Below are 13061 nucleotides of genomic sequence, written 5' to 3'. Positions count from 1 at the left end.
CCGTATGTATAACCTGCTCATCACACAGGTTGCACGTGCTATGGAACAATCAAGACACAGCTTTCTTTGTCTCCCTCCATTACAAAAGTCCAAAACCAGACTTATTTGAGTCCCGCTTTCCCACACCCCTTGAGAGCGTCTTGGGGGTGTGTACAACTAAGTGATTGTTTGAGTTTCCCACACGGGGTCATTCTCGCTGTGAAATGCCTGGGGCAGGGTGAACCCAAACCTCGTATCTAAAGCATTGGGAGCATCCCCTGCCCCAGGTTTGCCTTGCTGGGCCCTGAGAGGCTGCGCTGGCTAAGAAGGCCATCCTGTCCCTCTTCTTCCTCAGTCTCTTCCTATCACCTCACTGTGCTTCTCTTTGCTCCTCCAGGGTTGAAGGAGATGGACTCACCGTCGTGTGTGGCTGGTGCTGTTGTGTGAGGCGGGTATCCAAACCCTGGCTCTTCCATGAAGTCTGCTGCTAGTGCCTCTGAAACCCCATGGGCCGCGCCTCCCCCCAGCTCTGTCCAGAGCATAGCTGAGCACCTTCCTGCCTCAGCCCACCAGGCACTCATCTCTTTATGGTCAGCCCTGCGGGGTCACTCCTAGATGTCTCAGGCCTGAGCAGGAGCCTGTAAACTGACTCCTAACCCTTAAGATTTTGGAGGCACTGCTGCCACGGCTGATGCCCCGCTACTGTGGAAGCTCCCTTGTTCCACGCAGTCCTCCAGACTTGCAGGTTCTCTGACATCCCTGCCCCCGCACCCCCATACAACCAAGTGCAGCCTGACCAACTGATGCACAGGGCAGCTCCAGCCCCGGTTCTTTGCCTTCAGACTGTTCCTGCCAAGAAAGGCATATTGGCTTTAAAGTTTCCAAGGCCACATCCAGAGTCTTCTCTTAAGCTCTCTGGTGTCCCACTCAGATGGCAGCTCAGTTCCTGTGATTTGGCCACCAGCCAGCCAGAGGGCAAGATACCCACCAAGGAGAAAAAATAAAAGCCAATCCTAACAGGTGAATACTGCATGATTCCATTTAGGTAACATTCGCAACATGACAAAATTATAGTGACAAGAACGGACCCATTGCCACCAGAGGCAGAGTTGTCGGGGAGTATGACTCAGTTGCTCCAGCAGAGCTATATCCTGCTTGGGATCATGGCTACTTTAGTCCATACATGTGATGACACTTCTAGAACTATACGCCAAAACAAACAGATAAAAGAATGCATTTAAAACTGGTGAAACCCCCATAAAGGCCTGCGGTTTCGTTAATAGTATTGTACCCATGTCAATATTCTGGGTTGTTGTTTCTTTTTTTAAGATTTTATTTATTTATTCATGAGAGACAGAGAGAGAGGCAGAGACACAGGCAGAGGGAGAAGCAGGCTCCGTGCGGGGAGCCCGATGAGGGATTTGATCCCAGGACCGCGGGGTCACGCCCTGAACCAAAAGCAGACACTCAACCACTGAGCCACCCAGGCACCCCAATATTCTGGCTTTGATAATTAAACTACAGCCCTATAAGATGTCGCCATCCGGGAAGGGGAAGGGGGTACAAGGGAACTCTTTGTACTATTTTTGCAACTCTTTTTCTAAAGGTTTTATCTACTTATTTGAGAGAGAGAAAGAGAATGCACACGCATGCTCACAAGCGGGAGGGGGAGCAGGAGGAGAAGCAGACTCCTCGCTGAGCCGGGAGCTGGATGTGGGGCTCCATCCCGAGACCCCAGGATCATGACCTGAGCTGAAGGCAGATGCTTCAGCTGAAAGCAGGGCACCAGCTGAGCCACCCAGGTGCCCTATTTTTGCAACTTCTATGTGAGTCTAAAAGTCTTTCAAAATAAAACTTTAATTAAAAAAAGAGAACCCGGGATCCCTGGGTGGCACAGCGGTTTAGCGCCTGCCTTTGGCCCAGGGCGCGATCCTGGAGACCCAGGATCGAATCCCACGTCAGGCTACCGGTGCATGGAGCCTGCTTCTCCCTCTGCCTGTGTCTCTGCCTCTCTCTCTCTCTCTCTGTGTGTGTGACTATCATAAATAAATAAAAATTAAAAAAAAAACTTAAAAAAAAAGACAACCCTACTGGAGTTCGAACTGGAATGGCATCAAGGGGATCCCTGGGTGGCGCAGCAGTTTGGCGCCTGCCTTTGGCCCAGGGCGCGATCCTCGAGACCCGGGATCAAATCCCACGCCGGGCTCCCAGTGCATGGAGCCTGCTTCTCCCTCTGCCTGTGTCTCTGCCTCTCTATCTCTCTCTCTCTCTCTCTGCGACTATCATTAAAAAAAAAAAAAAAAAAAAGGAATGGCATCAAATTATTGGGAGAACTGATATTTTTATAAAATTAAGTCTACCCACTCGATGGCAAGTATGATTGCCCTTGGGTTTAGATCCTCCTCTCTGTCCTTCATTCAAGTCTCACACTTTTCTTTAATACGTCCCATGCCTGTATTTCAGTTTTTGAAACTATTATGGGCAAAATATAGCCCCATTTTCATTTTAATAGATCCATGTCATGTGACTGCTTTTATTCCTACATTTGTTCTTCTTTTCTTCTTCTTGAAGACCATCACCAGAGCACCTGGGTGGCTCAGTGGTTGACCATCAGCCTTTGGCTCAGGTCGTGATCCCTGGGTCCTGGGATCAAGTCCCACATCGGGCTCCCCGCAGGGAGCCTGCTTCTCCCTCTGCCCCCCTCTCTCTCTGTGTCTCATGAATAAATAAATAAAATCTTTAAAAAAAAAAAAGACCACCACCCAAATTTGTACCTCCACTACATCAATCAGAGCCTCCACCTTCAAAATGTTCATTCCCGGCTCTTCCCTTTGCATTCTAAGTTCTTCCCTCACGTTCACACTGCATATCTTAGCTGCACTTTATGTTGATAATATTTTAAGCTTACTTTTATAGCTTCAATTTTCTCTATAGTTTCTTCCTTTCTTTAGACGTGTTCGTTCTCTCTCTCTCTCTCTCTCTCTCTCTCTAAGATTTTAATTAATCTTTATACCCAACGTAGGGTTTATTTTTTTAAAAAGATTTTATTTATTGATTCATGAGAGACACACACAGAGGGAGAGAAGCAGAGACACAAGGCAGAGGGAGAAGCAGGCTCCATGCAGGGAGCCCGACGTGGGACTGGATCCCGGGTCTCCAGGATCACGCCCTGGGCTGAAGGTGGCGCTAAACTGCTGAGCCACCCAGGCTGCCCCCAACGTAAGGTTTAAACTCACAAACCCTGGACCAAGAGATGAGGGTTCCACTGACTGATCAGACAGACACTCCTCCAAGTGTCCAAAAAGGACTGCAGTATCTTTTCCTCTTTGCCATGTTCTTTTGTGTCATCCAGCTCTTATTTTATCTTTCTTGAGGAATAACTATACAGGTTGGTTTTCCTGAAGTAAGTCTTCTTTCAAATATAACTTGTACCTCTAGTTCTGTATCAGTGCCACCGTGGTTTTTGCCTCGAGCCCCGGCTAGTTGGGGTGGTTTGTTACACAGCAATAGCTAACCAATACATCTGAGCATCTTATCTACTTTTCCCAACAGCTCTGGGCTCTGCCTTTTCTTTCTTTTCTTTTTTCTTTTTAAAGATTTCATTTACTTATTTGACAGAGAGAGAGAGCGCGCACATAAGCAGGGGGAGCAGCAGAGAGAACAGCAGAGGCAGAGGGAGAAGCAAGCAATCCCCTGAGCAGGGAGTTCAATGCGGGACTCAATGAATAAATAAAATAACATAAAATAAAAGAGAAAGGAAAATCAGGCAGTATGAAAATCATAAGGCTTAACAAAAGAGTATATACTGTGAAATTCTAAGATAGGCAAAATCAATCAAGAGTGAAAGAAAGCAGATCATTCATTTGCTGCCTGGGGACAAGGAAGCAGGGTTGGCAGCAAAGGGACAGTTGGCAGCAACTTGGGGCTGATGGAAATGCTATGTATCTAGATTGTGTGGTACTTACCCGGGTATTTATATTTGTCAAAAGTCATCTGTACGCATTAAATGGGTATATTATATTGTATAGGAATTATACCTCAATAAAGTTGATTTTCAAAGTTCAAAAAAAAAAACAAACCTTACATTGGCAAAGCAATGGAGAAGGGGAACCCTCATGCCCTGTTCATGGGATTGTAAACTGGTGCACCCACTCTGGAAAATAATAGGTTCCTCAAAAAATTAATAATAGGACGACCATGTGATCCGACCCGGCCACTTCTGTGTATATCCAAGCAAAGGAAACAAAAACAGAGACTCAAAGAGGTATCTGCCCTTCCATATTCATTGTAGCATTTATTTAACGACAACCAAGATTTGGAAACAACCAAAATGTCCCCCGACAGATGCATGGATAAAGACATGGTGAAGAAAAAAAAAAAAGACATGGTGAAGGAAATGCTACCATTTGCAACAATAGGGATTGATCTTGAGGGCTTTATGCCAAATGAACAAGCCAGAGAAAGACAAATACTACATGGTACCATTTATATACATGGAATTGGAGGGAAATTAAATTCATAGAAACAGAGAGTAGAGTGGTGGGGCTGGGGAGTGGGGAAATCAGAAGGGGTTGGTAAATCTCTCAGCTGCCTAAGGTCTGAGGATCTCATGGTGATGACAGTCATTAACACTATTGTATAAATTGGAATTTACCAAGAGAGCTTAACTTACATGTTCTCTCTCTCTCTCTCACGCACGGGATAAATATGTGAGGTTATTAATGGGATGGAGCACCTCTTCACAGTGCATACGTACATCAAATTGCAATGACGTACACTTCACGTATCTCACAATTTTGTATGTCAATTAGACCTCAGCGCAGCTAAAGTTAACAAAAACCAAACACTGTGGGGACTCTAGAGACAGTCTTCTGAACACCAAGGAGAAAAACATTCACAATGGTGGCAGCGCCCCAACCTCCCTGGGCTCATCCCTCTCCCAGGCGGTCTCGCATGGGGTCTCAGGGAAAGGCCCCCTCCTGCTGCCCCCTGCCAGCCTGAGGCACCCCGTGACTGTGCTAGCTGGCCGAGCCCAGGCCGGCCTCGCACACCCAGCGGTAGGACCTCTGGCAGGCGTCGTCATTCCACTTGCCATCGGGGTGGAAATGGGCACAGTCCTCGCCCCCACCCAGCCCGTGTCCATGCCAGTCGTCCGGCTGGCCTGGCTTCCAGTTCCTGAGGAGAGAGGACCACAGCCACCTAGGATGGTCAGTGGGCACCAGAACCCAGGTCCGGGGCAAGGAGCTGAAAGCCAGACCCCAGAGGGGTCAGAGCCAAAGTGGGGGGAAGGACACGTGGAAAGCCAGGGAGTACTCACTTGAAATTGGTCTCGTAATCTGTCCCATCCACCCATTTCCAGATTCCTTCAGGGTCACTGAGGCCCATCCAGGTGTAGGAGGAGCCTATATGTTCCTGCACAAAAGTCTGGGACGACGGAAGGGCAAGGGGTGACGTCTCCCCAGCCCAGCCAGCTCCTAGCACTAGCAATTCTGAACTTGATATGTTCGTCCATCTGTCAAGGAGATTTGGGGTGTTTATCCCAACGCCGCAGCCAATTAACTCCCTAAGGGTGGCTCAGAGGGTGTGGATTTCGAGTTCGCAAGGTGATCCCGGTGTGCAGCCAAGGTTGAGAACCCACTGCTGCCTGCCACAGGACCTTTGGGCCCTAGGCCCCCCAGAGCGCTCACCTGCTCCTCCCTGGAGTTGACGACCACCAGGTGCGCGCTCTCCAGCTGGCAGTACTTGTCCGCCTCGGGCCAGGACTTCCCGGAGCGGGAGAACCAGTAGCAGCTGCCCTCGTATTCCAGCCAGTTGGGGGCACAGCAAGTATTTCGGGAGCCTGCAGGGAGGGGGTAGGGAGGGTCTGAGACGCTACCCTGGTGGGACGAGTAGGAAATGGGACCCCCGGCAGCCACCCACCCCTCACCGTTGTTCTGGAGAGTGGCCATCTGGCAACTCAGGGCCTTCAGGTCTTTGGCCAGCTGCTGGACTCGAAGGACGGTGTCGGAATGACCTGAGACACACAGGGGGGCAGTGGGGGCAGTGCCTGGGTGCTCACCTGGAAGCCAGGTGTCCCCGCTCCAGGCTGGCCTAGGAGCACACGCATGCCACACCCGGTGGAGGGGAGCAGGGGACAGGGCAGCTGGGGGCTGACCTGCTTGGAGCTCCTGCAGCTCTTTCTCCAGCTTGCTCTCCAGGAAAAACACTTTGTCGTTCAAACTTCGGGCTGGAGGGGCAGGCACTCAGCATCGTGAGGCTGCCCCCACCCTCCGGCCCACCAAGCCCGGCTGCCCCCTCCACACCCCACACAGGCTCCTGCGGTGTCTCACCTGCTTGCAGGTCCTGTTTGTGGTTTTCCACCTCGGATTTCAGAGATGTTACCATTTCTTGCAAAAGGCCACCTGGAGGACGTGGGGACTTGAGCTCGCGACTCAGCTCCTCCCCGCTCCCCGCTCCCCACTCCCCCGCCACAGTCCCCAGCCCCTTCTCTGCCAGGCTCACCCTGTGCTTTCAGTGCCTGCACCTCAGCCACGGCGGCCACGTTGTTCGAAGTGAGGTTGCTGAAAGTTGCTCTCAGGGTCGCCAGGTCCCTCTGGAACTGGGAGTCTGGTCGGGGGTGGGACAAGCGGTGCTGACATTTATCAGGCCCTCTGTGATGGGGGCACATGACCTCACGTGACCCAACCCAAAGGGACAGGCACTGTGATTACCCAGTATCCCGATGAGGAAGCCAAGTTTGGACCGGTTAAGCCACTTGGCTACATTATCCCACCGATAGGGGACCAACCCAGCAGCCCCCACAGTGGCCATTGTCCCTGGCGGCGTCCCACCCACCGCAGCGCCCCATAGGGTCTCCCCTCGCTGCCCACGCTGCGCCCCTCACTCTGGGATCCGATCACACAGATGCCGACCAGCAGGAGGAGGCTGAGGCCCAGGGAGAACAGGAGAGGCCGGGGACCTGAGCAGAGCTGGTGCAGAAAGGGCAGGGGAGGCGGCAGCCCTGCAGGAGGAGGGGGCATCAGGATGTGGGGGGGCAGGGGAGAGCCCCAGGGGCCTGTCGGGGTCAAGGCCATGCTGGTGGGAGGCCGCCCCAGGTCACTGTGGGTCAGAGGATGCTCAGGGGGATGCCAGCACATGTTCTCAGCCTCGTGGGCTCCTCACAGCCATGGGGACACATGTACGCAGCCAGGCCCTCGCAGACTCATACACACCTGTGCCATCAGGGTCACAAGTGAGGTTCCCCCCAAATCCAAATGCTCTTCCCCCAAATATAGGAATCCAGGCCCACTGTGACCCTATCGCTGGCCCCATCTTTCTCAGGACCTTGAATAGTCTTCACACCAGGGTCCCCAGAGGCTGGGGCCAGACCCTCGTAGGGGTGCAGTGTGACATGACGGCAAATCTCCTACCCAACCTAAGAGGGAATTCAAGGAGGGAACGCGGTCCCCTTCCACTTACCTTCTCTTGATCCCTGACTTTGCTTCTCGCTCTCCAAGTGCTGGAACTTTTCATACTGCATGGACATGCTTGGACCAACCTGGGGGCCGTCCGTGCTGACAGGGAGGCAGGAGCTGGGGCCAAAGGGGAGGCTGGGTGGACTCGGATGGAGTGGACGTCAAGACCACAGTCCAGGGAGGAGGTAAGGCTCCCGTTGAGGATGAACCTGGGGTCAGGGGTTGGAGAGAGACTTGGGGATGGTTCTAGGTGCACAGGGGAGGTTGGAAGTGGGGTCAGGACTGGGCAACAGGCGGGGAGGGTAGAGGTGGGATGAGCTGGAGTCTGAAGGTGGAGGTGAAGTGAGAGCTAAGTGTGCTGCTAGGACCGGGTGCACCGAGGGGCCTTGGTGGCTGGGGGCTGGCACCGAGGGGCCTTGGTGGCTGGGGGTCCTCAGGGCTCCTGTTGGAGCCATGTATGGGGCTGGACCTCACCCTGGTGCTGACGCTAGAAACAGAGTCCATGGTCCACTTTGCATTGGGGCTGGCGGTAAGGTTCACATTGTCCCTGGGGTCAGAGCTGTGGTTAGGGCTTGAGGGGGAGCTGGGTTCGTATTAGGGTTTAGGGCTGCGGCAGGCCGATAGGGGCCGGAATGGGGCTGAGTCCGCCTCCCAGTGTGAGCGACGCTTGCCCGCCCTACTGCAAGCCAAATTCAGTGACAGGAGTAGAACCTGAAATCCACACTTGGCCATCCAACCCCCACGCCACCCCCTACATTTCTTCCCACTCAAGCCCACCTGAGACCCACAGTTCCCATCTCCTTGAAGCGCCTGGCCCCATTACCTGTGGAACGTCTGAAGGCTGCGATTTTGGGGTTCCTTGTGCAGCAATGACCAGAATTGGGAAACACAAAGTCCTGGATAGTCGAGGTGGGGGTGACGGGCAGGGGGAGGCCCCTCTGTGACCAGGGTCCTGCGGGTGGGTGTATCTGCAAGCCTGGCAGGAACTGGGATCTGGTGTTTCACCGTCTTCAGGAGGAATTAGAGTGGAGGACTTGCAGGCCCGTAGGGACTGGCTACAGGGCAGCCCAGCTCTCCCCCTCCAGGGTGTATCTACTCTCTTTCCGCTGCTCACTGCTGCTCATGAGCTGCCCCCCTCCAACTTCCTCATTCTTGAGAAGGGAGCCAGACCAGAAGAGACCAGAGACAGTGATCCATCTCCTCTGCCCACACCCCCTTTCACTTCCTGCATCTGAAGTTCCCAGATCTGTGTCCGCCACATCACACAGCTGAGTCCAGAGGAGCCCATTTCTCTGCTCTTGCTCAATCCGACCCAGTCCTGGCACATGAGCTTCCCCTGGGACCTCGGCCAGTGTGCTTCCCTACCCCCCTCCCCCATTCCGGCTGGCCCTGTGCTGGAGGGAACAGAGAGATGGCAGAGTGGGGATTCCTGGACCCCCCGGGACACATGCCAGGTATTAACCGTTCGGTTCCCACAAGAATCCCGGGAGGCGTTTTGGATGCTGGACCGAGGCTCAGAGCCAGGGCCTGGGCTGCCCACATTTAGGACTCCGCTGAGCGCAAGGGCCAGGATTCAAGCCCTGCATGCTCCCTGACCCCCTGGCCTGGAGCCCTGCACTCACACTGTCTTCAAGAAACGACCTCCTTCTACTCCCACCACCTGCAAATTGTGTTAAGGGGGCTGCCCCGAATTCACACACACAGTCTTCTCCATCAGAAGGAACTTCCGTGTCTTGAAAGGTGGAGAAGGGGGATCCCTGGGTAGCTCAGAGGTTTAGCACCTGCCTTCGGCCCAGGGCTTGATCCTGGAGACCCAGGATCAAATCCTGCATCAGGCTCCCTGCATGGAGCCTGCTTCTCCCTCTGCCTCCCTCTCTCTCTGCCTCTCATGTATAAATAAATAAAATCTTAAAAAAAAAAAGAAAGGCGGAGAAGGAAAGCCAATGCATCTTATGTTGTCTTTTCTGTACCAATGGGATTGTGTGCTACTTGTTTTTTTTTAAGACCTTATTTATTATTTGAGAGAGAAGGAGACAGACAGGAGGGAGAGAGCACGAGCAAGGGAGCAGCAGAGGGAGAGGGAGAAGCAGACGCCCAGTGGAGCAGGGAGCCTGAGGCAGGACTCGATCCCAGGATCCCGAGATCATGACCCGAGCTGAAGGCAGCCTCTCAACCGACTGAGCCTCCCAGGCACCCCTACTTGCTTTTTTATCATTTGGTATTCAGATCGGTATTTGTCACAGGTTGGGTTTTTGGAAGCCAACGCTGAGACTGAAGTTGGGGTGCAAGCTATGTTTTAGGGATCGACACCTGAGAAAGGAATGAAGAAGAAGGTAGACGGGGCAGAGGGAGAAGGTAGACAGCTGTGCAGCCCCCACGAAGCTGCAGCCAACGCAACAGGGTCTCCGGGCCATTGGGCCTGGCCTGTTGGGGGTGTCTGCACCCAGTGGAGTGGGGCCTTCATAACCCCACGTGGCTCAGGCACAGGGGCCGGGCCACCCCAGTAGGGGTGTGACCTTGGGGGAGGTGGCATCTGCACAGATCACAGCCCCCACATGGGGCCCCACACGTCCTTACCCAAAGAAGGTGGAGGCAGGCTGCGGGGAATCCAGGTAGCTCACCTCTGTGTCCGCCACAGTGTTGCACTGTGTTGACCCAGGTATACTAAACACTTATGCGTTATTCATTCTTGTCCACGGAGAACATTCACTCTATTCATTCACCCATGCATCATCCATCCATTCGAAAAAGTACTTCCTGAGTGTCTACAGTATGCTGGATGCTCTCCTTTTTGCAGTGAACAAACTGACCAAAAACGCCAGATTCTTGTAGAATTTACATCCTGGCGGGTGACAGATGAACAAAATAAATGAGTGAAATCTACAGAAAACGTTACACGGTGATGAGTACGACAGAAGGAAATAGAGCAGGGACGTGAGATAGTCAGTTTTCAATAAGGCCATCAAGAGTAAGGTGTCAGTGTAGGCCTTATGGAAAGGTGAGGTCGGAGCAAAATTCACAAGTTGGTGAGATAGCAAGTCGTGAAGGGCTCCAGGAGGAAGAGGGCTCCAGCTGGGATCGAGTCCAGCATTGGGCTCCCTGCAGGGAGCCTGCTTCTCCCTCTGCCTGTGTCTCTGCCTTTCTCTGTGTGTCTCTCATGAATAAATAAATAAAACCTAAAAAAAAAATTAAAAAGGCACAGCAAATGCAAAGGCCCTGGGGTGGAAGAAAGTCTAGTATGCACAAAGATCAACCATTTGGCAGAGATGCCAGACATTTTATAGAGAAGTGAGCAACAGAGATGAGGAGTAGAGGAGTCACCAATCCTTCAGGGTCCTTACACTATTGTTAAGGATTTGTTTTTATCCCACATTATAGGGGCAGGCTGTGGAGGTGTCGGAGCAAAGGAGGGAACATGTTAACTGTAACCTCTCACCGGCCAGGGTGGAAACTGAGAGTCCTGGTAAGGGGCGGCTATGATACCCGGGTGAGGGGTGTGTGCCTGGGGGTGGCTCCGATTCTGAGTATGTTGCAAAGGTAGAGTCAACAGGATTAGGCTGATAAATTGTATGTGGGTTTTGTGTGTGTGTGCGTGCGCACACGCACACACACACACACACACACTAGTTCTCCTTCCAGATCCTAAAATAAACTCTGAGTATTTCCCATAAATCGCTGACTCCTTAGGAAAAAACAGCTTTATCCCGGACTTTTGCGGTGCCAATGCCTGAAGATATGTCACGACCTTTTGTGCCTCTAATAATCGTGTGAGAGCAGAATTTGCCATCATGAGCAGAATGATTAAAAAACAAAAACAAAAAACCCCCACCTGTTAGCCCTGGTCATGGTCATCGTGCAGAGTGTCCTCTGCATACCCCGCTGTGCTCTTGCTCAGTAAGCCGGTCCTCCCAAAGGCCGATTCCCTTTGCCAGTAACCTTCTTTACTTTTCCTAAATTATGCTTTCGCCTCTAAGACCTCTTTCATGGTTGATAAGCACGCTTCCCTGTGGCGCCTTAGCCCTCCCTCTCCCAGCACCTCAGCTGCTCAGGGTTTTGTTTTTTTTTGTTTGACCTGGTGCAGTGACCCAGAACCTCATGTCCGCAGCATCCAAGCCCTTAGGGTCGCCTTGACTTGCCACCGGCCATGACGTTATTACATGGGGGAGCTCTGCGGCTGCCCGACAGGCTGGGAGCCTGCAGTCTTGGTCCTCTGCCCCCACCGCAAAGGCCCGTACCCATTTTCTCCCGTAACCGGAATCGATCACCTGCAAAGCAAAATTATCTCCTCCCCCACACTTGACAGTTATTTTGAGGATCCCAGATCAGGCAGGTGTCAGTGGCATGTTCGAATTTCAACGGGACCAAGGCTGTTTTCCCTGAGCAGGTGGGTTCTTTCCTTGGGTGCTGGGAGCTCCAAAGTCCAACGATCCCAGATTGTGCGGATGAAGGGCAAGTGCTCTTTGGTGGAGGTGAGAGGAGATGCTGCCCTCCTTGTCCCTTGGTCATGATGTGGCCTTGGGGGAGATGGTACCATACTGGTCGCTGATGGGAGGTGCATACCCACCAGTGGCTCAGGCATGAGAGGTCAGGGACAGGTAGTAAAATAATATGTTTACCCCATTTCCAGCCCCCAAGCCCAGAGACAGCAATTTAATGTGTGTCTTTTCAGACCTATTTCTGTGCATATTTGTACACCTGTAAAGCAAACATAAACATATACGGATGTGGTAAGTTGAGTTTTGTGGGATTTTTTTAAATTTTTATTTATTTATGATAGTCACAGAGAGAGAGAGAGAGAGAGAGAGAGGCAGAGACACAGGCAGAGGGAGAAGCAGGCTCCATGCACCGGGAGCCCGACGTGGGATTCGATCCCGGGTCTCCAGGACCGCGCCCTGGGCCAAAGGCAGGCGCCAAACCACAGCGCTACCCAGGGATCCCTAGTTTTGTGGGATTTTTTTACACAATTTTTTCTCCATTATCATATGTCTGCCTAAATATGGGTCTGGAGGGTTTTCCCATGCCACTGCCCACGGCCCTCCGTTTAAAAGCCATGCAGTGCTCCAGAGCATACACGTGCCAGACCCTATGTGATGACTCCCTTGGTGATGCATTTTTGAGATGCAACATCTTGGACTTTTGTAAATCATGCTAAAGTGAACAGGCCCATATATGCCTGTCTGTGCTAAGAAGCAAATAATTGCTCTTGGTTACACATCCAGAAGCAAAATGAACAGAAACACCAATCTTAAAATTTTAAAGTGTATGGATACGGCCAGGGTGCTCTAAAAAGACATGACCAATTCATTTTCTCCCCACTGCGTAGGAGGATATTAATTTATCCGCACCTTCACCGACAAACCTGTAAATTTTCATCAATATGATGTTCAAGAAATATCTTCTGTCTTATTTCAATTAGCACCTAACTGGTGGCTGGTTTGGAAGAAGCAAAGCTTTGCATTACATTTTAGGTTTAGAAACTGTCAGAAGCTCTTTTATTTAATTAAAGCTTATTATGAGCAACCACAACTGGGAGACACATGTGCATCAGTTATTCTAAAACAGTATGTACACTTGCAGAGCGCCTGGCTGGCTCAGTCCATACAGTGTGTGACTCTTGATCTCGAGGCT

The 13061-nt window shown here is 51.8% G+C and overlaps 1 protein-coding gene across 4 annotated transcripts; it reads right to left on the bottom strand.

Annotated features, from left to right (window-relative positions):
• Window positions 1-4248: 4248 nt before the first annotated feature.
• LOC144311051 (C-type lectin domain family 10 member A-like) lies at window positions 4249-12200 on the bottom strand. Of its 4 annotated transcripts, none has more exons than XM_077892949.1 (10): window positions 8257-12193; window positions 7438-7642; window positions 6863-6979; window positions 6481-6585; window positions 6309-6380; window positions 6134-6205; window positions 5906-5992; window positions 5667-5818; window positions 5297-5403; window positions 4249-5178 (listed from the first exon to the last, which is right to left on the bottom strand). In XM_077892949.1, the coding sequence occupies exons 2-10, from the start codon at window positions 7502-7504 to the stop codon at window positions 4998-5000; spliced, it is 960 nt and encodes a 319-aa protein (XP_077749075.1). In that variant the 5' UTR covers window positions 7505-7642; window positions 8257-12193; the 3' UTR covers window positions 4249-4997. The 4 variants fall into 4 exon arrangements, 2 of the variants coding, with proteins under 2 accessions (XP_077749075.1, XP_077749076.1); XM_077892950.1 differs by having other exon boundaries at window positions 4249-5154; window positions 8257-12185; XR_013376643.1 differs by having other exon boundaries at window positions 5014-5154; window positions 5297-5491; window positions 8257-12198.
• Between the last annotated feature and the right edge of the window lie 861 nt (window positions 12201-13061).

Source organism: Canis aureus, chromosome 3 (genome assembly GCF_053574225.1).
Source record: "Canis aureus isolate CA01 chromosome 3, VMU_Caureus_v.1.0, whole genome shotgun sequence".
Classification (NCBI taxonomy): Eukaryota; Metazoa; Chordata; class Mammalia; order Carnivora; family Canidae; genus Canis; species Canis aureus.
This window is presented reverse-complemented; position numbering and strand designations above follow the sequence as displayed.